The 25,965-nt window shown below is 40.0% G+C and overlaps 3 protein-coding genes across 4 annotated transcripts; 2 read left to right on the plus strand and 1 right to left on the minus strand.

The window, feature by feature from the left end:
* Positions 1–6,894: 6,894 nt before the first annotated feature.
* On the plus strand, positions 6,895–14,097 carry LOC111077780 (dnaJ protein homolog 1). Of its 2 annotated transcripts, none has more exons than XM_041593892.1 (4): positions 6,895–7,189; positions 7,280–7,508; positions 7,564–7,936; positions 13,755–14,097. In XM_041593892.1, the coding sequence occupies exons 1-4, from the start codon at positions 6,964–6,966 to the stop codon at positions 13,980–13,982; spliced, it is 1,056 nt and encodes a 351-aa protein (XP_041449826.1). In that variant the 5' UTR covers positions 6,895–6,963; the 3' UTR covers positions 13,983–14,097. The 2 variants fall into 2 exon arrangements, with proteins under 2 accessions (XP_041449826.1, XP_041449827.1); XM_041593893.1 differs by having other exon boundaries at positions 7,576–7,936.
* A 2,543-nt stretch (positions 14,098–16,640) lies between these two features.
* LOC111078141 lies at positions 16,641–17,437 on the minus strand. Its single transcript, XM_022372688.2, has one exon. It carries the CDS (start codon positions 17,367–17,369, stop codon positions 16,749–16,751), a length of 621 nt encoding a protein of 206 aa, XP_022228380.2. The 5' UTR covers positions 17,370–17,437; the 3' UTR covers positions 16,641–16,748.
* Positions 17,438–24,330: 6,893 nt separating this feature from the next.
* LOC111077326 lies at positions 24,331–25,323 on the plus strand. Its single transcript, XM_022371555.2, has 4 exons — positions 24,331–24,595; positions 24,733–24,855; positions 24,912–24,990; positions 25,077–25,323. Exons 1-4 carry the CDS (start codon positions 24,423–24,425, stop codon positions 25,149–25,151), a joined length of 450 nt encoding a protein of 149 aa, XP_022227247.2. The 5' UTR covers positions 24,331–24,422; the 3' UTR covers positions 25,152–25,323.
* The last annotated feature ends 642 nt before the right edge of the window (positions 25,324–25,965 follow it).

The raw sequence follows: 25,965 nt of genomic DNA on the forward strand, positions 1-25,965 counted from the left end.
CGGCTAAGTTGAAGGTGCAAATGCATATGCGTACAGATCGTTGCAAGCTTTGCATACGGTGGGCAGCACTGGCTTCAAAGGACCAAAGTTGGCTGCGCCTGCAGCCTGGGAAATAACGGGAATAGGAAGATCATCATTTTTAGTTCTTTGGGGATTTTTCCATGACCAAAGGGCGCTTCTTTTTTCTATTTCTGTTCAATTAAATAAACAATTGCCTGTGCAACAAAATGAATTAAACAATTTGCTTTAACCACAACAACAAACTGTGCTGTTGCTGCCTCTCTTTTGGTTTCTTGTGGTCTTGTAGACTTTTTATGGCCAGACTTTTTTTGTCTATTTTTGTTGCCTCATTTTTCAAACACTCAAACAGTGTTGGCCACAATGAAATTACACACAACAAAAGCGTTGCGTTATAAATAAAAAAGTAAACAGACAAAGCAGCCGATTATGATTGAACGCACACACACAGCAAAAAGTGTTGGAAAAAAAAACGTTTTTGGCTTTGATTGTTGGCCTTCAAAAAAATGCCAAAGTCTCAGACAAATGGCCAATATTCAAGTGGAGGATGTATCGCAAGCAATGAAGCCAAATGGCAAATTAACTCGAAAGAGAGTTCCAAAAGACCCAAAAACAAAAAACAACGAGTATGCCATACACATTTCCGAAATGATTGCTGGTAATCATAATCAGTCGAGAATTTGTCAGTTGCGTACCGTTAGCAGAGTCTTACTCTCGCTTGGTCTCTTCCTATGATCTGCCAGAGGGTATGATGCGTTAAACCATATGTTTGGAACGTGAGAGGGAAGAATCATCAGCGCAGTAGAATCATCCAGCCAGTATGGGGACAAACTGTGGTATGCACCGCTGTATCGCTGTGCCCTTTTATGTAGATCCTGTCTTTCATATAGTCGTATGCAGCCTAGTCGTAGGTTCATTCATTATTCGGTTGTATTTATTCTGCAGTCACTGAATCCTAATTAAGGACCCATAGGAACGATCGCTCGAAGAACTTACATTATATGTGTACATTTATGATTTTTTAGAAAATATTATCAAAAATTGGAAACGCAGTTCTATGTGGTATTAAAATAACTCGTACAAAACAATATCGCCGCTCTCATAGGAACGATCGGTAAAAAACATCTTTTGTTCAAAATTAAATTTAAAAAAAAACGTTGGCTTTAAATGTTTTTTAATAACATAAAATTGTATCAACATTGGATAAAGTTGTAATATATTGTAACATACACACGTAATATATTGTGACATTATGAATACCCTGCCACACGAACGATAAATCTGCTAGGGTATCAAAAGCTGCGGCCCCCCGTGTATCCACTCTGCATTTCTTGTTTTCTTTTGCTTTTGAATTTTTAAATTATGACACATGCGAGAGCCAAAGAGAGACGATCGCGTCCGAGCTCCATCTTTTGGAGAGCGGAACTAACTCTTTGAACAGCTGCTGAGTGGGTGGGATGGACATGGACGGACGGACAGACGGGCAGACATGCTAAATTCGTCACGAGAGAATGAGATATGATTGAGAAGAAGAGTGAGTGAGAAGAGGAAGGCATCAGAAGCAGAGGGACAGTGACAGGAATAAGAAGAAGCGAGACAGACGAAGAGGAACAGGAATAAGAAGAAGAGCAATTAAGCAAAGAAAGCTGGGTGTGAGCGAGAAAAACAGAAAGAAAACACAGGGAAATAAAATTTCACGACTGTGTTTTTTTTTGTAATTGATTAATTAAATGGTGTATACTTTTTTTGTGTTGCGGTCATGCATCTTGTGTCAAGTGATAAAACGCGTTTTTTTTTTAAATTTTATAAATGACTGATTGCTTTTTTAATGTCCGGATTCCCTAACATTTAACTTTTTAGCGCATCACAAATATCGCAAAATACATTAAAGTTAAAATCGAAATTGCGTTTTTTTACTTTGCTCAATTTTTAATCGAAATCCATTAAAAGTATTCCATTTCCTTTTATACATTTAATTGTTTTAATTTATGTGCCGAAGCATTAAAATAAAAGTTTATAGCGTATAAAAAGTATCTTGCGATACCTTTAAAAACAAAACCAATATTGATTTATTCCATTTGGAAGTGTTTGCATTAGTTTTTAAACATCTTTTTTGTGTCGAAGTATTTTCCAAACAATTCCATTAAAAGCTTTCCATTTTGCATTTATCCATTTAATTAAATTTCATTTGCCACAACATTTTAATCAATATTCTAAACAAAATCAACAGCAGCAGCAGCAACAACAACAATAATTATTCTGACCAGCTGAAACAAGTTTTTCATTTTCATCGTCAAAATGCAAATATGTCGGCGAGACCGAAAAAATTCCAATTCAAAAATCTTCAGTGAACATATTGTGTGTGGTGCCTTAATAGTTATTCTATGCAAATTATTGTTTGTGTTTGTGTGTTTCTGTTTTCCGTTTTCGCCAATATAATGCCAAAATATACGGAAATGGAATAATTCGCACAGATTTTATTCTTTGAAAATTGATGCTCTTCTCGATTTCAGCATAAACAGGGAGGTAAGCCTCATTGAGCGACACCTCCCCCAAAACAATGTATTACTGACTGGATTTCTTGCGAATCATAGATCATTGTGCCACATTTTTGAATAATGATTCACTTTTTTTTCCAAAAATTTCTCCAAAATCAAATACGTATTCGCATTGGAACGATGATTGTGTGCGGGTGGGATGGGACAGGTAAAAAGAGTTAGTCATAGGACCTATTTGCGGCTTAGAAACACCCACTTCTTTTAGCATTTCCACCCTCCCCAAAAATATACAAAATACATTTTACATTTGGAGTTATTTTGCTTACCTTTTGCAGAGGGTATTATGGATTTAAGGAACTATTTTGCAGCACTTGAAAAGTGTAAAACAATTATGGTTTTTTCGGCATTAAAAGTTGACTCAATGTAGCAATATCTGTCCAACTGTTTCTACAATTTTTTAACATTTTCCTGCATGCAGTAACCGACACCATTGGATTATTATATCCTATAGTATTTCTATTGGATTATTATATCCTATAGTATTTCTTATGTAGATACGATCACCTCTTTGCCAATCTCTGCAAGGGTATCCACAGCTTCGACCCATGAACTCATCCTGCCTTCCTTGTTTGGTCATCTTATGTTTGGATATTGTGGTATGTGGATTTACCTAAACGATTTGACTTCAGTCATGGCAAATGTTGATTCTTGTCGCACTCGTTTTTTTCTACTTTTGTTGCTATTGTTTTTTTTTGTTGGGGATCATTTGGTCAAGAGTGGGTGAATAAACTTCATGGTGTCTGATAATTTTTTTTTTTGGCTCATTTCAAACAGCAACAACAAAGTTGGTTGACAATGAATGAGTTGGTTGTTGACTTTGAGGCCAAAAGCAAAAGCAAACGCAAAAAAGAAACACCAACAAATTGATTTGTATTTTGTATATTTTGAGAGCGAGAGTGAATGCTTGGGCTTTGTGCTCCGTGGAGTTGAATGATATGGGCGTGAGTGGATCAACAGTTGGCATAGCCTTGGTATATCGAAATCTCTAGATTTAAATTGTAGGGCATTATTCAAACGGAAATTGGATGGGAAATTGAAATGTTTTTTGCATAAAAATTCAATTGATAAAGGTGAATAAGTCCAAGGCAGGTTTAATGGTTGATCTGTTCCATCTGTTTTCTGCTCTGAGATTTGAAGGAAAATCGAACATAAGTCTCTGTCATATGCTCTGTTAAAAACACATTTATTAATAAAGGGGAAAATATGAACTGTCGAATTAGTAACTGATTTTTATCCCGAGCCCAGCCTCAGGCAGTTGACTTTGATCTCCAAAGCCATAAATATTAAATTTGAATAGCCCCACCAACAATACATAAATCACACAACAATTTAATATTTGTTGCTATTATTAAATATTTCTTTTAGTTGTGTATCGAACCAAACCAAAATATCTGTCTGTCTCACATGGCTGAAATTTATGTGCAAAAAAAAACGAGACACAAAATTGGAATTAAAGCGGCCGCACCGAGTCGAGTCGGAGGCATTAATAAATCAAGTTCAATTCAATTAGAGCAATCCCGGGGACGACACAACGACACAAACATTGTCAGTTCTCTCGGTCTACATACATATGTATTCTCCCCGTACGGCTTGGCCCCTCATAACCTACGACAATTTATAATTTTGCACGAAACGGAAAGAAATAGCAAATGTAAATTGCAAATGCGAAAATGATACGACAATAAAAACATTGAAAAAACAATTCACTAATAATGCAATATGCAATTCGCCCAATAAATTGTTAAACAAATGTTATTCTGTAATCAATAAATGAGCAGCCGGCACCAGGGGCGGGCTAAATTATTTATGCGGAAGTCTACCAACCCACCCACCCACTCAACATGTTGTAACTGTCATTGTGGGTGGGGGTGGAGACGGCCACATAAAAAATGCCACTTTATACACCGAATATGGAATGCAATAATTTCGATTTCAGCATGAATTTATTTTCCACCTTAAGCCTATAATTTAGCACGAACAATGCACGAAATGCTGTTAATAATTCACATGGAGAACCCATAAAAAGAATTATTAAAAACGTGACGCGAAAAACTCTGCCCGTGAAAGAAAAATATTTTCAATTAATATTGGTATGCATATCCATTATATATATGGCAAATAAAACACACTAGATAATCACCCTTGCATAACATATTTTATATTTTATATTCTATGCTATTCCCATTATTTATACCTTTTTTTTCTGTAGAAAATATTTTTTGGCAAAAGATAACTTTCTTCGCTGATGACAGAAAATGTTGGCAAAAAAAAACCACACACACATAGACTTCTATATAGATTTCTATATATATGTTTGTATATACGTATTGTGACCTTGTCCCCTACCCCGCATAGCAAATGGATAGCTGGCAAATCTTGTGTCGACTCGCCCAATCTGGCACACATTTGGCAGACGAATCGATGAACCGTTTCGGAATAGATGGCACGATCCCATATGCAAATTATATGCACACTGCAGCTGACTAATGTCTGGAATGGCGTTGATCGCATCAATCGTCGCCTGTCAATATATATGTATATACGTAGTCCCCTATCGTTATTCCTCTATCTCCCGGCGACACTCGCCCCATTTGCCAATTTGCTATTCAAGGCAGTCATTTGTGCGGCAATTTGGCATCGGATATTGTCTGTACATAGTATGTTTATATATGAAATTATATACGAAGATGAAATCAGTTAAACTGAAGGCTGGAATTGTGTGGCCTGTGTGCGTTGACATCTTGAATGATAATTAAATCTTTTGGGACTCAAACTTGAACTTGAAACAATGGCGAGCAGACCTTCAATGCAATTAGAGGACTTAACGATGATCCCACACATATACAGATGGACTTAACTGAAAGAATAGATAAATAAACAAATAAAATAAAAGAATTCTTGATTTAAAATAATTCAAAAAATTGTCTCTAAAATTAATTTCATTCAATTCAATAAGTTTTTATAATAGACGCAAAACTATTTTCTTGTCTTGTTGTTTTAATGTCAAGAAATCCTTTCGTTCTATATATTTTTAGTATACATATTCTGGATTTATTTCCATGCAACTATTTATTGGAATATCTGTCTTATATCCGCACCATTTATATAAATCCTTTCCTTATCATTCGATATGATTATTATATTTAATAGCGGCTTGTGATTGTTGTGGCTAAGATCAGTCAATCTTACCGATTGATTCTGTCGACGGGAAACCGCAACCAGAATCGTATCAGGAAAAGTTTTATATTACAGCTGTCGCAGTGCCTTGCTGATAGAAATGTCAACTAATCAAGAGATCTCATCAACCAACTTGTTGCCCATTTAAAGGGGTATATTCATTTATATTTATTCCTATACCGATCCCATATGATTTGGCACTGTCGTAGAACCATTCATAAATGTCATCGTCAATTCTAATTCACGTCTTATTTTGAACTCAATTGGACTGAAAGATCTTTAAGAACTTTGAGAAATGTTAAGGTCAATGCAAATTGGCTAGAGAACAATTTTCAGCTATTAAAATAAGATGTATAGAAATATGTACATATGTATGTATGTATGTATGTATATTTGAAAATGTATATGTATGAGACTTTTGCTGTTGCTTTTGTCGAGTGAGGGCTTAGCTAAATACATTGAGCGTTAATTGAACTTGAAGTATTTTCAAGTCTGGCAAATATTTAATTTTAATGTGTCCATCAATGGTTGATAGACAAGCGCTACATATGTATAGACAGAGAGTGAGAGAGAGAGAAAGAATTACCAATGCATAGATATGTATTTCCAATGTTCCGGAAAGAACAAGAAATATTTCTAGCGAGGCGGTCTAAATTTAGTCAAAGGCGTGGGCCGGTGCCGCCGTTCAGCATTGAACATGACCAGGGTCTGTGACGTGTCTTATGATCCCAAATGGAACTATCTATATATGCAGAAATATATATATAGAATTAGATACATATATATAAATATATACTTGAATATTTTTGTGATTTTCTTGCAGATCTTGAGTGATAATAAAGCAAGCGAAAGAGACAGAGATAGAACGACAAAATGCATGTGCCATTATAAAGGAATAGAGGAAGATATTATTGGAGCAGTATCATAGCAAATAAGAGGAGGGTCCTGCATGTACCTACATATCGCTACGATATATATATATGGACTATAGATAACTGATATATTTGTAAGTATTTGCAAAATATTAATTAATATATAAATATTATAATATTCGCAATTCTTCTTGACAGATTTTAGAGTACATCGACTTTTGAGTGTTTTACTTTTTAACTAAATATATAGAGAGTACCCCACACACACACACACACACACACACACAACCCGCTCAGCCGCTCCTCACACCCTACCACATACACACATAGCACCTGCAATGGGTAAAGATTACTATAAGACCCTAGGGCTGCCAAAAACTGCCACCGATGAGGAGATCAAAAAGGCGTACAGGAAATTGGCCCTACGCTATCATCCCGATAAAAATAAAGCCGCAAATGCCGAGGAGAAATTCAAAGAGATCGCCGAGGCATACGAGGTGCTGTCGGATAAGAGCAAACGGGAGGTGTACGATAAATATGGCGAGGATGGCCTAAAGAACGGCGGTATGTACTGAATGGAGGGAGATCTTATTTAATCAGATATCAGATGAATCAGAAACTTCAATTAATTTCTGTATATATATATCCCTTTAGGCACCCGGAATGGCGGCAATACGAACAAAACGTTTACATATCAGTTCCATGGTGATCCGCGTGCCACATTTGCTCAGTTTTTCGGCAACAGCAATCCGTTTGCCTCCTTCTTCGATATGGGCGACAATCTGTTTGATAAGAATGTCTTTGATCTGGATACGGAACCGGATTTCTTTTCATCGCCATTCGGTGGCATTGGCTCCAGGCATGGTCTCGGCAGTGCCTTCAGGTTGGTTCATCGCCGAGTAGAGACTCTGTGCGCTTCGTTTGCTAATCTGTTGTAGGCCCTCATTCAGATCACACTCCTTCAATGTGCACACACCGTTCAAGAAGGAACAGAAACAGGATCCGCCCGTCGAGCACGATCTGTATGTGACCCTGGAGGAGATCTACCATGGCTGTGTTAAGAAAATGAAAATCTCCCGACGCGTCGTCCAGGCAGATGGTGGCAGCTCCCGCAAAGAGGACAAAGTCCTCCAAATATCAATCAAGCCCGGCTGGAAATCGGGCACCAAGGTCACCTTCCAGAAGGAGGGTGACCAGGCGCCCGGCAAAATACCCGCCGACATTGTGTTCATCATTAGGGATAAGCCCCATGCCATGTTCAAGCGCGAGGGCAGCGATCTGCGCTATACGGCGAGACTAACGCTCAAGCAGGTGAGTTACCCAGGGATAGGCAGGGGTATGTTTAATATAAAAGATATTAATGGAAGAAGAATTATGATCCAAGGGGGATTCTCGCATTAATGCCTGACAGCTGGCTTGTGGAAATACATTTAATAAATGATTACCCACATTCCGAAACACCTTTGGCAGCCCTATATCTGAGGCCTGTACAAGATCTCTTGTGTATGTATATGCTATTTTTTTTTTTTTGTAGCTTGGGTTCTCACAGTATGGCGCCCAATTAGAGGCGCAGCCAGTGCCTAAATCAAATTGTAATGAAATCAGGCAGGCATTATGGCATTATGGTTATGGCAAATTTACCATATACGCCATGAACAGCCAAGCACAGCTGCCAAATTGGTCAACATGGTCAAGTTTCAATTAACAACAAACCAGGCCCAGACAGGCGCACAGATTGAGAATCGAGCGACTCTAAGGGGAGGGGGGGTGGTGGTGTAGACATATACAATTTTGGCCAGCAATCTCCACGTCTAGAGCGTTGTCCCCACTGAGGTGTTAGATTTTTACACACTCGCAAGCGGCGCAAAACTTCGCACAAAAATTTTCGATTTTTTGTTTGTTGTAAATTTTGTTTGCTGATACTTCGATCCAATATGGACAGATCCATAAAACGCCAAAACGTATATCAAAAATTTTGAAAATACTCCGAGAACGCACGAACAAAAAAAAAAACACAAAACCAAAAACCAAAACCGAAATGACACGCCACGAAGTTTGTAGTGATGTTAAAATTGTTAATTGCATTAAGTAGATTAAATAGCTGAGACTTGGTTCAGTTGCGAGATTTTTAACATTTTATTGCTTGTTAGTGCGACAAATTTAGTAAATATTTTTTTGGGCTTCTCTCTCACTATGGCAAGGTATATTTTTGGCTGGATTTTTGAATTTATGAATTCCATTTTGGTTCCGCGGGCTGTGCGGCGTCTTGTTTTGGTCGAGCTTAAAGTGTCATGTTTTATGCTTCTATATAGAAATATTTGACACGGTTTTTAGTTTAGTTTGTTGTAATAATTATTTGGGAAGGTGGGGACTGTTGGTTGCTATGGGAATGCATTTTGGTTTGATGTGTGTGAGTGAGTCCATGAGAATGGGAATGTTTAGTTGGCTAGAGTTTATCCATGTCATGATTATCTGTGGATTATAGTAGACCTGAGACTTACAACCCCTGGAATAAATACTCCCCTTTTTTAATTATAATCTTTAACATTTCACTGCCTTCCCCACAAATTGTTTCACAAAAAAAAAAAAAAACAAATAAATCTTTATTATGCTCGTAGAATCTTTCTCTCTGTTTGACTCTCAAAAGCCGCCGCCATAAGGCAATTGAAGCTCCATCCATATATGTTCATCCACATAATTGCCAACGAAAATTTCAATTTTTTCAGTCATAATTTGTTGTTGTTGCTTGTAGCTGTTGTCGCGGCTGCATTAAATTTACGAGTAATACGACCCATAAATTACATCATCGTTTACGATAAAAATTCAAGTCAATGAGTTTCGAATTAATTTCTTTTTTTTTTTCATTTGCCTTTTTGGGCAAACATTTTTTGATTCACATCTGCGTTGATGTGTGCAGTCAAAGGGATTTAAATAATGGCAGTGATGTGATCAGAACAATAGAATTAATAACAAATGGTAGTAATACTCTAGGCTTGAGTAAGCGAATATTTTGAAACAGTTTTTGACTTTAAAGAGCAATTCTCAATGCAGATTTTGCAGGAATATTATGGGGATTAAGGGAGAAGTAGAGCTAAGAAGTAGTTCCCACAAATTGTTTTACCTTCGAGCATTTGATGGATATTCCTGTGCCTGAAAAGGAGTTTTAACAGCAAGTACTGCAGCTTGGACTGTCCGCCCAAGGGCGCTTTCACTGCACATATTTTAGAAATGGAAATTAAATTTAACAATGCTTTTGTTTTCAAGTGCCTGCGTCAGAATTTCCGCAATGGCAGCAAACTAAAATTGATGAACAATTCAAGGATGTACAACCAGAGACTCGCCCACTCAACAGACTGGACTGCAAACTAGACTGGGACTGGGTTCTGGTCTGGGCACTGACTGCTCGGACTCGCTTGTAACTGATGGCCAGACGCCGCACAGTATTTCTCTTGTTGTTATCCCTGTCTGTCTGCCCGAATGGCATTGTCATTCGATTGGTAGCTACGATGGGTACGAGTACAACAAAATGATTTGCTATGAGTGCGGAAAAGTCCCTCACATTTTTTGTTCAATTTTTGTTTTTAGAAAAAAAAAAACGCAGGGAAAACTCCATACAAAAGCATTTGGTAGTCGAAAACTTCGTTTGCATTTTGATGACAGTTGTCAGCAAAAGGATGGGGCCGAGCTTCACTTCAAAACAAAAAAGAACCCACCAGAATAATGCTTTATGACATGCGATTGAATGTTGTTGATTTGTTTTTTTTTCACCAGGAAAATATCCCAGCCCAGCCCAGCCAGCCCTTTCCCTGAGTTCTTTCAGTGAGAGTAATTGTCTAGTGCTGCGTTCGAAATGAATGCGGGAATGTGCGGAAAATGCGGGAAAAATCTATGGAAGGAATTTATGTTTGTTGCCTGCAACTTGCCATTAAACTGAAGCTGACATTCAAATTTATCATCTATGGCTTGATTTACATCTCTTTTTGTTTTTGTAGAAATCCTAGCTTTGAAAATGGACTTCCATTTGAAGCATTTGGGTCTACCCTGGCAGAGGGTAGTCTGCAGCTCTCCACCAGAAATACTCTTTATTTTTACAAGTTTTCAGGAAGCTTCCTAAGCATATCCAAAAACGCGTTATCCATTTGAAAATTAGCTAAGAAATAAATTTGATTATTGCTGCAACATAAAACCAAATGGGTTTAAAATAGATGGAAAGATTGAATGATCCCATAACCGAAAAGAGTATACCAGTAGCGGCGTTCTAGTGTTGATTTTTAGTTTCATTTTAGGCCTTGTGCCTTGGCTCGTAGTCGTACCTGATCGCTGAGAAGTGGTCGCAAAATTTTATCGTAGCGCCATTCACATTTTTATTCCCTTTATATTTTGCGTTCCCTCTGTTTTCCCGCTGTTCACTCTTTTTTTTTTTTTTTGTTTGTTTTGGATTGTGAGGGGAATTTTTTATGCTTCAGCTTCCGTAAAAGGTAGCAAAGTATTTAAGCGTTACAGATTTTTTTATACGAGCATATGTACGAATATATATATGTATATTTTTTGCGTTTCGTTGCTTTAGTTGGAACAACATTTTCAACATTTCCATTAAAAAAATATTGATGCTGGTCGACCACATCCACATCGTCGTCATCATGGGGACGGGACGGGTTGTTGTTGTTGGGGTCTGTCGTCATCAGTTTATGTTGTCATCGCCTTAAATTCGCCATTCAGCAAATACTCAATGCTCGTACACCGATATATGTATGCACATACATATATATGTATTTAAATATTCATAAGGTGTGCACTTTGGTTTGGAATAATTTTTTGGTCGCTGTTGTACTTCTCATTTTGATTGGGTGAGGCCCAGAGCACATTGACAACTATTTAACAAGTGTTCGGCCAGTTCTTGGGTTACAAATCACTTGTGACAAGTTATGGATTGGCATAAAATATTATATCACACAGTACCCGATAGGCATCTGGAGATCCAAACCCTTTTCCACTGCGAGTGTGTCGCGCATAAATCATTGATGCGATTGACATCTAAGTTGTTGGGTTGTTGGGTTATTTATGGGATCTAGTTGGAATATTTGAAAAATGATTGTATTGCCGGGGTTCGGTGACCCAAAAGGATTACGGATGATAATCTGTCATTTCAAGGGCTTTCGATAGGGAAATGAAATGTTATACACAGCAATGCTAAAGATATGCTAACAAGGCAAGTCGAATTGGTAGTCAAACACTTCAATGGCAAGTCAAGATTGCGAATCAATTTTACGAATACCTCCGGTGCATATGTCTATCCACTTAAGACTGCTACTTTGCATAGTAAATTTATACAGTAAACATGGAAGATACACATCCGAGAAAAATGTGGAAGTTTGGAAGTTTTCTTTAACGATTTGTTGGGAATAAGCTAAGTATTTCTACACAAAATTCTATATAATTTAGGGACTCGAAGGAAACTTACGCCCATAATGATCATCTATATTTTACTGTAGAATCGATATTTTTATATGTTGCATCCTAATGTTATTCCCAGTGTATTATGGTCTGTCTGCTGTTGAAGAATTCACCATGAGATTGTTCTCAGTGTGTTATCTTATGTTGCCTGTGCATTGCTCTGCTCCTTTTGTGTCTCACCACCTTGCTTGATTTACCGTTGTTCTGGTCATTTGCCTATGCCATTGCAATGGGACGCAGCAATGCATTGCTGTTCTCGTGCTAGTGAGAGAGTGGACTCGCTCAGAGAGGATCAACGGAGTGAGATGATGAGAGCGCGTTGTGCGTGTTCCTTTGCAATGATCAAGTGTGGGTTAGAAAGGGAAAGGGACAAATGTTAACTGCGTCGCAGATAATTAGAGAGTTCTTTAGAGTTTTATACTGCGTCGAGCGCAGTCGATTTTGGGCGAGTTCTCTCGCGGAGTGATTTAACGTGTCGCAATGACAACAGTTTGGAATTCCATTGGAAAACCGACATAAATATAAGAAAAACGTAGTTCAATATGAAATGAAAAAGATCCTACAAGTGCAATCAATGATATTTAATTGATAAAAAACAAGCAAGAGGCTTGTCTATCTTATTTTTTTTTTGCTATTAGTTTTCTGAGCACTTGTAACCATATCTAGTTTCCAAGAAAAAGTACACAATTAACTTGTAAAATGATTAAATTGATTACGTTCCATTAAAAATCCCTGCCACTGACTCACATTTTGTACTGCTGTCGTAAAAAGCTTTCCTAAGACCCTGCAAATACACAAGTTTTTCGATCAAACCCTCAATGATTATGTGATCAGTTTGATAAGCCCAAACTCGGATGTACTTTGCTGATTAGATAAGTTCGGGCTATAAATAACACACTGATATGCCACCAAATGAATCCAAAAATAGTCGACCAGTCTTTAATTAAGTCAGCTTTAGGTTATCATAGTTTTCCCATGAGAGAAAAGATTGAATCGGGTAGAGTTTCGGTCCGTTTTGGGCTGGGCCTAATTAAGTAAGCCTCGAGACATCAATGTCTTGGGCCAGACAAACCCTGATTGATGCCCATCTTTTAGTGGGCCAATTAAACAAATCGTATGTCAAACGAACAGAACAGACATATCAATGGAAATGGGAAATGTTCAATGGGCAAAGAAAGGAAAGGAAACAGGCAAAAGCAAACAAAGAAAGCAAAAAGCCCAATAGAATGGACACAGAAGCATAGAAGCGTGTCAACAACATGTTTAAACACGAATTAGGCTACATAAAAAAGGATTTACAAATGTTATGTTCGATACGAAGGCAAACACAGGACGACTAAGGAGCAGCAGCAGCAGCACAAGAATATACAGAAATAGGGATGGAGTATACTATCGAAGGGATTGGGGAGGGGGAAAAAAAGGCCAGCTAAGAACATAAACAGGATTACCAAAAAGATTGATAGATCTCTGCCACATTCGACAGTGGGACTCATGTGTTGTGTTTGTTTAGCTTGAAATCGGGGAAAGCGAAATTGGGTAAAGCGAAATTGAGTCGTTGCGGTTATTGGTGGCGTGGGGGTTATATTTATTGACCATTTTGATTGATAAGCCAAGTGCAAAAATAAATACAAAGAAACAAAAATGTACAATAAAATTCTATTCATTGATTTTGCAGGCACTCTGCGGCGTTGTCTTCCAAGTTCCTACCATGTCCGGCGACAAGTTGCGCATCAGCACCATGCAGGAGATCATTAAGCCGAATACGGTGAAGCGCATACAGGGCTATGGCTTGCCCTTCCCCAAGGATACCACCCGGAAAGGTGATCTGCTCGTGGCGTTCGATATACAGTTTCCGGAGAAATTGACTGCTGCCCAGAAGGAGGTGCTCAGGGACATGTTATGAGGGCTGCGGGCTGCAATGGATGCCCACAGCCATGAGCAATGACTCAACACACACTCATCCCCAGTTCGCAAACGCGTGACTGGGATTAGTCATACCATACACACACACACACACATAACACTAAAAATCAACCCGAATCAGTCAGTCACTCTCTCTTTCCTCCTCTCTTTGTTCTATTCATCAGCATATCAGTTGGCATCCTGCAGTTGGGATGTGTCCACCCATCCCATAATTTTTGCTTGTTTGTGTTCAATACATTTTTGCGCATTTTTTACAGGAACTTTTTTATAACCCCCCCTCCCCTACACCCTTCGACGGTTTTGCTCATTTACTCCCCCCCCCAGACCGGTCCTTACCTACATGATTACATAATATATATGTTGACCATAGTTATTATATCATTAATTCTTAATTTATTTGTCTAAATTAAAGCATTACATTTAATAAATTACACACAAAATACATGTGGAAGAAAAACAAAAACAAGCGAAAACAATGTGAAGAAATCAATCAAATTGTTTAAAATTCTACATAAATCATAAGCTCAAAATTTTATATACTGACTGAGTACGGGTATAAGTAGAGTCGCGTCCCCAGAAACGACTAACACGTACCTTCTCGTTTTAACTTTATTTTTTTACACATTTTAGGTTGTAAGCGTGTCCAATTATTGGTGCACAGTCTGGTCTTCTGAGCAGCCAGACAAATCGGTCAAGGAAATCTATTAACAATCTGCAAAAAACAAATTAAACTTCATTTTATTTTTATACATTTCAAAAACTTTAAGGCAGTGAACATCATAGTACTAAAACGAATACACATTGTGATCTTCCATGCATTTATATAAAGCCTCCATACTCCATACAATTGAAAAGTTTCCCCCGAAACAGGAAAAGTGAAATTTTCGTTTTGGTAATCGTCGAGCGTTTGCCTAATTAGCTGCCGTTGCCTGTCTGGCGTACCAGAGATCTCCTCTCCTCATCCCTCCTGCCCATGTCAAACGGAATGCTGCTCGTTAAGTCATTAAAATTGCATGAAGTGAAAACTTTATGGTCTGCAAAGTTTGCCTCAAAGCAGAACTAACCCAAAAATACAAAAAAAAAAAGGGAGGCGAAAATTCCAGTAAACCAAAACCGAAAAGAATGAGAAAAGAAACCAACATCAAAGCTGGCAAATGGTAATTCGTTTAAAAAGAAATCCAAGGACAAGCGGGACATAGACGCATTTCATTTGCAGACAATAAACAGGCAGCAGCAGGAGCAGCAACAGCAGCAACAGCAGCAGCAACAACTGGAGGGCAAAGTAAATAAATTAAATTCTGAACAACTCTTTGCATACAAAATAGAGGAAGCGCCATGGCGTTACAGGAGAGAGGAATGGTCCGCCAAAAAAGATTCAAAAGCTTTCTCAGATTTCAAACACATGCCAGGGCCATGGCCCAGAGGAGTGGAGGAGCTGTAGCCGGAGCTCTGTGCAATGGATACCAGAGACAGGCGAGTATTCGATATGCACGTGCCTGGAACACTCCACAGACTTCTGACACTGTAACAATTCGTAGCGATTTTCCACTTATTTGCTGGAAAAACCAAAATAAAAAAAAAAACGAAAGGAAAGGAAAGCCAAAGGCAAAGCCAAAGCCAAGTAAAAGCCAAAAACGAAAACCTCAAAATGGTAGGCCGAGCGCATGGATGCCGAGGATGAGCCAGCAAGAAGAGACGTTGCCATTACCAGGGACCACGGCCCCAGTCAAAATCACAGAAAATCATCGACAAACTGGCAAATGTGTGAATTGAATTTTCAAACAATTTCTGCCCTCCCCCTCCCTGTGCAGGGTAGAGAGTGCAGCAGGGCAGGAGTAGTGAGTGGCGCGGCTGCTATGTGTTGTCCTCAGCATCCACATCAGCGTTCAGCCTTCAAAACCTTCAAACCTTCAGCCTTCAGCATTGGGTGCTGGTTCCTGGTTCCTGGTTGCTGTTCCTGGTTGCTGTTCCTGGCGCTTTTCAATTCCCTCATTCTATTCTTTGAACAGGAACGTGGAACGTGCATGATTTGAGATTTGATTTGGGGTAGTGGCGGCGGCTACATTACAGTCGCTGAAACCTCAGCCGCTTGGGTAAACCTCGTTGTCCTGCTCGTTTGAAGCGGTTTTTAAACATTTCGCTCACGTTCCGGATGTTTATGCCATTAGCGTTTAAGTTTACCCATACAAAATGCGTCTCGTAAATAAAGCAAATGCTGCCTTTGTTTTTTTTTTTTTTGGTTGCTTGTTGCAAAGCCAGCCCAACGTCTGTAATTGCCATTGGTAATCGATGCTGCGGCTAGTTATTGAAAATTACGATGGACGGCGACACAGGAAGCATAAAATTAAACGAATTTACGCGCCCAAAAGAGAGCAGTTTAAATGATACGAATTCCATTTTCACTTGGTTGTACTTGCAGGAAATTAAATGATAGATATTAATAATAATTTGGCAGCTAGTTAAAAGGGCATTAAAGTTTAGTATTAGTAGGTGGACATCTTGATTGCATAGAAACGGAAATTTTTAGATTAATATTCAATAATTTAAATGTTAGCCTATTTTTTCGCAGGCTTTTACTTGTGATGCTGCTGCAGGCGAGTGTCATAATATTCAGACTTTAATTAATTATATTGCTTGCTTCAATAAACGTTTTGCCCAAGAGTAGGCAACAAAAAAATATTTATTTTGACTTTTAATAAATGTAAAACGAAATTTGAGAATTTTCCGAACTTTTAGGAATTTATCACTAATACTCGCAACAGTTGCAACAGCTGCAACAGCAAGACTGACAGCAATAGATGCAGCAACTCGGCAAATTCTCGTCTTGTTCTGTCTCTGGGTTGCCACACCCATTGCTGAACGCCTTGCACTGTTCCGATAATTTCTTATGCGCCGCCCTGTGCAGTCGTTCGATGCGCTCCCTATAGGTTCTCTTGGGCACCACAATATTGCTCTTACATTCGATATGATAGAACTGGCAGTTGGTCTGCATGGACATGTATGGGATATCCATTTGGGGTGCGGAAGGGGAAGCGCAAGTTTGCTCAGCTGGCTGGACCGCCGCTCCGTAGTCCGGCTCATTCAAGCTACAGGCGCTGATTATCCTCCGCTTTGTGAATCTCTTCACTGGCTTTGCTTTCTTCTTTTTCCACTTCTTGGAGGAGATTTTCGTGAAGGTGCGATTCGTGATGGCTGCCTGAATTTCTCGCTCATACGAGTCCTGACCATTGGCGGCGCTCTGTTTGAGGGTCGAGACCAATTCGTAGCGATGATTGATGTCGCCGATCGTGCGCAGTGTCTGCTCGAAGGATATTTCCACCTGCTCGACAGCGTGCAGCGTGTCCAAAAGTAAATTATTTTTCATCATTTTTCCACAAGTAATTTTATTTGTGAGCGTTCATATGAAATATACACAATACGAATTAGCTCTAGTACTTGAAAGGAATTCCAAAACCATCCAAACCAGCCATTACCCCAGTTAAAGTGGATTTGTCATGGGGGAAATTCCGATATGAATCGTTCGTTTGGGAAATATATACTCAAATAATAGCCTTATCTGGACACAACACTGATAAAATATTTCTGGCCTAATATAGCTTGTTTTCCTATAAAAAGGGCGGGCACGTAAACATGAACATCAGTTAAAAATTGCTTTTACTAACGCCAAGAGATGTCGCCGCCACCACCGCAACCCCACCATCCTCCGCACCAGGGACCAACCCAGCAGAGCCCAGCGCATCCAATCCACCATGAGCCGTCGCCACCGTCGAAACCAGACCATGGGCCGAATCACGGAGCTCGCTAAGCACTAACTTTGAAACTGATGTTGGATTAACTATGTACTTTTGTGGTGTTTAATTAAAAAATATTGTATACCCAATTTGAACCAAAACATATGCCTAAACCTGTCAATTCGCTATCTATTAATGTACTTTAGTAATAGTCTATCATATCTTTCCTCAAACGAGGATCGAGGATTGGAAGAACGAAATAGTGAACTAAAAACAAAGATCTAACGAAGTTGTACAACGTAATGGATTTTCAATTTATATTTTAAAAATTATATTGCATCCAAAATCATATTTTAAGGGATATTTAAGGGGCAAAGGAATAGTAGGACTCTAAAAAGATATGCAAGGATTAACTCTAGAGAAAACTTTTAAAAAGTTGAAGCTTTTGGTTTATTGTATTTTGGTTTGTAGTTCTAGTGTTTAGTTTTTAGTGTGCTAGTTCAGTTATCACACTTCAGTGGGCTATATATTTTATAGGTACAACAGGGGACAAGCCCCTGGGCAATCGCTTCGCTCGCTCCCACCACCCATTTCTCTGCGCTCTGCGCCTGATTAGCACATCACAATTTTGCATTCTTATTAATAGATGGTTGAATGGATGGGAACATACAAATTGATAAAGAAAAAAACAAAAATACCTTCGATTATCAAGAATTTACGTGCAGAAAATATTATGATAATAACATTACACGGATGTCCATGCCTCTACTTTTATACCCTGTACTCAGCTAGCCAGATTTTGGAATATAAATTTGTGTTCGTTTTTATTTTTTTTGCTATTGCCTTTGTCTGCTTTGTCTTTCCTCTTACAGCAACACGGCGTTCCAGCTTGCTCTTCTCCGCCAGAGGGCGCACACTGCACAAGGCAGAGTTTTTTTTTTTTTTTAAGTACATTATGTAGTTTTATAGTAAACAATTATCACAGACAATAAAGTACATTTACTTAACGTACTGGTACTCTTGATTAGCAAGCTTTTTTAAGGGTCAGGGACAATTTCTATTTACAATTTACAATTATAAGTTAAATGCGGGACCAACGGACGAAAACGGAGATTGTGCAAGGAACAGGAATTAATATGTTCCCGATGGCCAAGTCGCTGGGATGGGTGCGGTTTAACCTTCTGCTCCTTACCAATCTTCTAGCGAGGACATTCGGGTAGCTTCGGTCAAGTATCTTGTGGCTTGCTCGTTAAAAATGTCACCGAGCCAGAGTTTGTGAGCTAAAGAGAGAATGAAGGGGAAAATGAATTTCCTCATTCATATTAATGATTCGATCCCATGATTTTGGATTCAAAATTAGCTTCTTCTAGCTCTTATTTAGTCTCTGAGATATAGGAGCTCATCGGGACAGTCAGGCATGGCTTTATCGACTCGGCTTTTGGTGCTGATCAAGCATATATGTATGTATATACTCTATGGAGTAGGAAAAATGTTCCTTTCGCGTGGTGTTACACACAGCCATTCCCTTTCCCTTAGTTAAAGTGGATTTGTCATGGGGAAATTCCGATATGTACGCAGGAAACAGGTAGGTGCTCAAATAGCCTTATCTGGACACAATACTGATAAAATATTTCTGGCCTAATACAGCTTGTTTTCCTATAAAAAGGCTGGCACGAAAACCTGAACTTTAGTTAACAATTGAAATTGCCTACGCCAAGATGTCGCCGCCACCACCGCACCACGGACCACCCCACCATCCTCCGCACCACGAGCCACCCCACCACGGACCGCCACACCAGACCCCAGTGCATCCAATCCACTATGAGCCACCACATCATCCGCCACACCACGGACCGCCGTCGCCACCACACCATGGGCCCCAGTCACGGAGCTCGCTAAGGCTCGTATCTAACTGTGAAACTGATGTTGAAGAGAAATATACGCGATTTCAACCAAAACATATGCGTCAACCTGTCAATGCGCTATCTACTCTAGCAGATAAAACCTAATACCACACACATGCGATAGTCTATCACAGCTCAAACTATGATTGAGTGATTTGTTAGTGGTGAAAAAAACAAAAATAAACAACAATATTGATCCCACGAAAGTGTACAACAAATTGTATTTTCAATTCATATTTTTAAAAAATAATATGGGATTGAAAACGATTGGCATCAAAGCGCTCACAGCTCTTATGCATGAAGCTAAATGTTATAGTTTTTTTTTTTATTTAATTCATTAACAATAAACGGGTACAATTAAAATATGAACATTAAGGGAATACAGGATAGGAAAAGAACATAAAATATATAATTTGGACGATAAAAGATATTGAGTTACATCTTCCCGAGATGTCTCCAACCAATATCCTCTAGGCTAATGTCCAACGAGGATACTATAAGAAGACCCCACTGTAAATTAGATGGATAGAGTTGCCTAGACACGGAGTCACCGATGACATAAGTAGGAAAGGAGGAGAAGAGAGAGAAAGCAAGAAGCCCAGGTGTTCAATTTCTGACATTCATTCGATTGTTGACAGAAGAACGCAGCAGACAGTACAAAAAAAGAGGCTGTACAAAAAAGTCAAAAATTAAAAAAATTAAAAACAAAACCATCTAATTACATAGCTCTATTAGAACTTTGTTAGCTAACGGGATTTACCAGTCTCGCATAAATCAGTTTCCAGATTTATCGTTTATTGAGTTCCCAAAGCAAATATTGTTCTCCAACATCTCCCATTTTATTTATAGGAGTTTTCCTGTTCCAAACGTAAAACAGAACAAAATATTTCATGTGTATTTTAAATGTGTTGAGAGATTTATTTTATATTTTATTTCCTTTACACCACTTAAATGTCTAAATATTTAATTTTTCATGGAATAATGGAATTTATTTGGAAGACATTTGATGCACTTTGTATTATTATCTGAATTATTATTTGTATTAAATTCTTTTCACTTTTCTATAAAAATTTGTTTGCTTATTGACTAAGGGATCTGCTATATCCTAACGAGGATGCATTGGAGGTCCATGGTGGTGCGGCCCGTGGCAAGGTGGGCCGTGGTGTGGTGGCCCGTGGTGCGGTGGTCCGTGATGCGGGGGCCCGTGATGCGGGGGCCCGTGGCACGGTGGGCCATGGTGCGGAGGTCCGTGGTGGTGCGGAGGTCCATGGTGGTGATCGTGGTGTGGGGGCCCGTGGTGGGGTGGTCCGTGGTGGTGATCGTGGTGTGGAGGAGGCGACATCTTGACTTGGCTAACGACAAATTCGTACTGAAGTTTAGCAGCCTTGACTTACCATTTATATGATTCCAAATACTATTTCGACTTATCAGCACACTCAGATAAGAACGGGGCGTCCACAGGCCCTGTATTCGTTTGGAAATTCCGAATATATCTCCATAAAGATAGTGGACTTGCCCATAGCCAGAAAAGTTGATGTACTCATGGCGCATAAATCTACGTTGTGTTGGTTATGGATTGTATTTGTTTTGGGAAATGTTTCCCAATGAATGTTTACCTTTTTAATAAAAGTTATAAAATGGAGCAAAATTGCATTAAATGGCTTTGAATTTAATTACCGAATTTTCACACAAGAATTTCCTTGGCTATAGCTATATACGGAGAGGATAATCAATCAATTTGGTGTTGGTTCTGATATGTAGCTTATTGCACTTATTGCATTAGAAAAACGTCATGGCAATCATTTGATGATTGATTTGTTATATTTATATTTATTCAACTGAATCAAACAATAAATAAATTTCGTATAGATTAGCAAATATTTCATTTGCTTTGGGAGTGAAATGAAATCCGTAAATATATGTTGTAAACATTATCTATAAGTTCTGGCTTGTAGCAGGTGCCCGATAAGGGGAACATTATCTTATCGGTGTCTAGTAATACGCATTAGAATCCAGATAGGTTGTAGGATATTACTCAGAGTAGGTATATGATTGGAATGATGATTGGTCGGTGCTTTGGGACTCCCGCACTCGATTCAGGGGGGATCTACATACGAGGGGCATAAGCCATAAAAATACTACTAATACGGATCCATAAAAATACTACTAATACGGATCCATAATAATACTGAGATGCAAGACCCACTGTTGGGTGTCCCAGCCTGATATTTCGTTATCAAAAAATTAAATCGCAGTTAGTGCTGCAGCCTTAATGTAAATCATTATTATTGTTCTATATTTACACTGCCCACTGTACTTAGAAATCTCTATGCCTCCTTCTTCGTTTCTGTAGCTGTTTCCTGTTGAAACGAAGCTTTTTTTCCAGCGCTCAATTGCTCGTTCGAGCTCGACTTAGCAGCGCAGCTTCGAGCTCGAGCGAGAGAGGGTAATAACAGGAGAGCACTAGAGCTGCTGCTGGTGCTCTCCTACTATCACCATCTCTCTCGCTCTCATCTAAGATGTTCTGCATAGGGCACGGGCAATTCTACCTGCCAGCATGTGTAAACTGTACATACAAGCAACATACATATACTTGTATACGCGTAACTTTTGCAAATCGAATCCTCTCGCACTTTTATTTAAGAAATTCCATTCAACCTCTCCCACTTAAAGCCTTCATCAGCCATCACTCACATCGAAACATTGTCTTGAAACGCACTGTACCCATCCCCGTTCCTGTTCAGCCGGCAATCACTCAACCATTTAATAATTGACTGCATCTGTATTGGATTTCAGATCGATCGAAAAAGAAGGGGTCCAAAAGGGGTTCAAGCAAAGAGCAAATAAAATTTATAACAAATCTAACAGACATACATCATTTTGATATGGCCCGTCCATGAATTCGCACGGACACGTTCCGTCTCGTTCGTATATTTGCTTAAGAAGGATGCCCCATCAACTGTGGGGGGCCACACATGGGCATGGCCACTGCACGGATGTGGGTGCCGGGGGCAACTTTAGCGCAGGACAGACACATTAATTTTACTGCTCGCTTCTCTAACCGCATGCAATTTTTCTTGGCTGGCGCTCTTCCACCATCTCCGCCCACACCGGCTATCGGCTTTCAATGGCCGGAAGCAGTGGGGGTAGTGGTAGGGGGGGTTATATGGGATCCTTCAGTCAGTTAGTCAGTCAGCCAGATAAGTGCGGCTTATGTGCAGCACGTAGACCAACTCAATACACTCGATAAATTGCGGCGGCTGCTGCTTAGAACGCAGCAAACTTGACCGGCAGCATACAGTGGGGTTTTCAGGGGGGGTGATGTGGTGTGTGGGGGGTGAAATGAGAGACGGAGAGACGGAAGGCATCGAGGACCAAATTGATGTTGTGCAGTTTTTCTTTTTCGAGACTACTGCAAGTGCACTTTAACCCTCAAAAGGGGAGCCCTCCCTTCATTAAGAGCTTAACTTAACTCAATTTTGATGGCGGTCCTTGGCACTTGATTAAAGTATGCGTGTCCACTGGGCAAAGCATTCCAGCGAGCCTCTTCAGCAACAAATACCAAAATTCCATTGCAAATTTACTCATATTAAAAGCTCATTAAAGATCAAATGGTGGTGGCCTCCCTACCCCCTGCATAGCAACAACATTCCATAGAATTCCAGGGGCAAAACTCTGAACAACGAAAAATATGTTATTAATTTAAATTAATATAATCTCATATTTTTTGCTTCTGCTCCCACTGCCTGCGCTGCCTGTGCTTCCTCCTGCCTGAATGAGCTGGAAATGGAAACTACTTTCTCAACGTTACGCTGTCAGGTCGCGCATTACGGAAAGATGTTTTCCCTTTCCGCTGCGCTGCGGGCTAGGAGTTGTCGAAGTTCTATGGGGCTCGTATATGATGCATAGACATTGTCGTATCTGGGTTGCCATGAGAAATGGGGCGGAACTGTGGCTGCTTGGGGGTTGCGGGTCGGGGGCTTGGGCTCTGGAGTTTTGTGTGAATTTCTGGGTGCGGTTTTTGCATATGTTCTGCGGTGACTCAGTTTTCTGTGTGGTTTAATAATGTGGCGAGCGACATGGCCCAATCATGACAGCTTGAAATTCTACAAATATTTTTTATGGTTTCTGTGTGTGTTTTGTGGGCAATCTCAGCCAAGGAATCAGAAGCGCAGAAATCATTAGGAAATTTAATTTAAGGCATTTAATATTTTAGAAAAATTTCACCATGCGTTGAGTGCTCGAAAAGCTGAAGAAAATCTCTCCATTTTCCTTCACTTTAATCAATCAAATGGCAGAACTGAGCACGAATTTCAGTCATCGAAAGCCATTGCCCACTGGCAGTCATTCGCTGCAATTTAACCCACATTCAAAGCTCACTCACTGGCAAATCACAGCCAGACAACTTCATTTCAAATGCCCAGAAGGAGCAGGAGTCCGAGGCGCATGCATGCCCAGAAGCAGGAGGAGGAGGCCGAGGCGCATGCATGCCCAGAAGTAGGAAACAATTCGCATATGCAACAGCTGCTGATGTCTGTGGGCACCGAACCCCACTTGGCTGTATCCCCTTAAGCCATTGTTGGCTTGTTGGTTCGATAAACTCCCTGGAAACCGCCTCCAAACAAATCCCAGCTGCACTTCATCCATCTGGGTGTGCTCAGTTCTCAGTGCTCAGTTCTCAGTCGTCGTCAGTTTGATAGCGAATGCCCAGCGGTGAGCAAGAAGCGATACCGGAGTTGAGTGCTCGGCATAAAACGGCAACAAAAAATTGTTACGTGGCAGGCAATGGATAAGCTGCGAGTCAACAATGCTGCGGCGGCGGCGGTGGCGGCGGCAACGGGCGAGAATCCCTTCAAGCGGCCAATGAATGCACTGCAGAAGCAATGGTATCGAGTGCTTCTGGCCAGACGCGTGGGATTCGGGCAACGCCCTCCGCCGGATGAGAAGGAGCTAACGTAGTAAGTGTGCTGCTGCTCTCCGTTCTCCCCGTTCTCCCGTTCTCCGGCGCTCAAATCAAATTGTGTGAAAATTGCAATTTCCTGTTGATTTAATACATTTTACAATTTGCCCATTTGCCCATTTCCCAACGGCGTAGCGCCGACATTTGTCGTCAGCGTTATATGGCCGCATTCCGGAGATACAACGAACGTTTCCGCCGGGAAATGGCCAAGCACGAGGAGATGCAACGCTGCGCCATCGATGCGATGCGTGTCCACAGGTTAGAGAAATCAAAATTCAAATCCAAACAATTAAAAGAAAGTCTCTCCGAAGCAGAACCTTTGCAATAACCACGCTCTGGCTGCCATTGCACTCGAAGCAGGAAATCAACTCAACGCTGGAGACCCTCGAGCAGGTACGAGCATTAGCTGAGAAGTCAGCGGATACGTCCACGACTACGAGTACGAGTACTCGTACGAGCTACAAAATTTATGTTCTCAGGTTCTCAGTGCCGCGGAAAGACGACGCCTTCAGGAGATACTCAAGCAGGGCGAATCCCGGCCCGCGCGTCGATAGTACAGCCAGCAGCTCCTCCAGAACCAACGTTCCGCTCTCCCTCCATCATCATCCTCATCATCATCATCACATCTGCCATGGCTAAGTGAATTCCATTTAGCTTGGATTTCACTTTGCCTTGGAGTCTGATTTTACGCTACCTCCCTCCCCCCCTGCACGCCACTCCACTCCACTCCACTCCACGCCCCACTTTATTTTTCAGTTTTCTTGTGCTTGCTCTTGTCAGTGGCTGAAGTGACTGTCGTAAATATTTAATACAAGTAAAAGTGCAAAGTTCACTTTTGGATAAAACCGAAACTGTGTTGGGACTAGATCAATTTTTGTTTGGCTTTTCAGAGGGATTATGCGACAAATTTATAATCCTTTTACTAGTACTTGTTTTTGCTGCAAAAGTTGCTGTGGATTTTTAGTTGGCATTTCTGTTAATTTTTGCAAAGTTTTCTAAAGCGAAGAGCAGCGGAAAATCCGTACCAATTCTGGCGTACGTGAGCCCCATCCCATTCCCCATGCTGCTCATTTCACTCCAACTCAGTGGCAGCTTGAAGTCGCCTTATGCAACGTTCATAAGTCACTCGTTGGCATTCGTAAATCGGTGAAAAGGTAGACGGATACGGAAGCAGTGAATATATCCAGATTATACCATGAACATCTGGAGACATTCCCAAGGAAGTGATCAAGGCAGGACCCGATATGCAGTCGATATATAAACATAAATATTTGAGCTATTTTTGCCAGCGATTCCTTTCTTAATAGAGGTGTGCCTCCATCTCAGCATTTCTGTTTCCCTTAACATATTTTCCTAATTTATTATATT

The sequence above is a fragment of the Drosophila obscura genome, unplaced genomic scaffold, assembly GCF_018151105.1.
Source record: "Drosophila obscura isolate BZ-5 IFL unplaced genomic scaffold, ASM1815110v1 contig_200, whole genome shotgun sequence".
NCBI classification, from domain to species: Eukaryota; Metazoa; Arthropoda; class Insecta; order Diptera; family Drosophilidae; genus Drosophila; species Drosophila obscura.

What these genes read in the sequence shown, in the direction of transcription:
- LOC111077780 (XM_041593892.1), top strand. Translation starts at nt 6,964, where the DNA reads ATGGGTAAAGATTACTATAAGACCCTAGGGCTGCCAAAAACTGCCACC. An exon ending in GGATGGCCTAAAGAACGGCG is followed by an intron (nt 7,190 to 7,279) that starts GTATGTACTGAA and finishes ATATCCCTTTAG; the next exon opens with GCACCCGGAATGGCGGCAAT. An exon ending in CGAGACTAACGCTCAAGCAG is followed by an intron (nt 7,937 to 13,754) that starts GTGAGTTACCCA and finishes TTGATTTTGCAG; the next exon opens with GCACTCTGCGGCGTTGTCTT.
- LOC111078141 (XM_022372688.2), bottom strand. Translation starts at nt 17,369, where the DNA reads ATGATGAAAAATAATTTACTTTTGGACACGCTGCACGCTGTCGAGCAG.
- LOC111077326 (XM_022371555.2), top strand. Translation starts at nt 24,423, where the DNA reads ATGGATAAGCTGCGAGTCAACAATGCTGCGGCGGCGGCGGTGGCGGCG. An exon ending in GATGCGATGCGTGTCCACAG is followed by an intron (nt 24,856 to 24,911) that starts GTTAGAGAAATC and finishes TCTCCGAAGCAG; the next exon opens with AACCTTTGCAATAACCACGC. An exon ending in CGCTGGAGACCCTCGAGCAG is followed by an intron (nt 24,991 to 25,076) that starts GTACGAGCATTA and finishes TTATGTTCTCAG; the next exon opens with GTTCTCAGTGCCGCGGAAAG.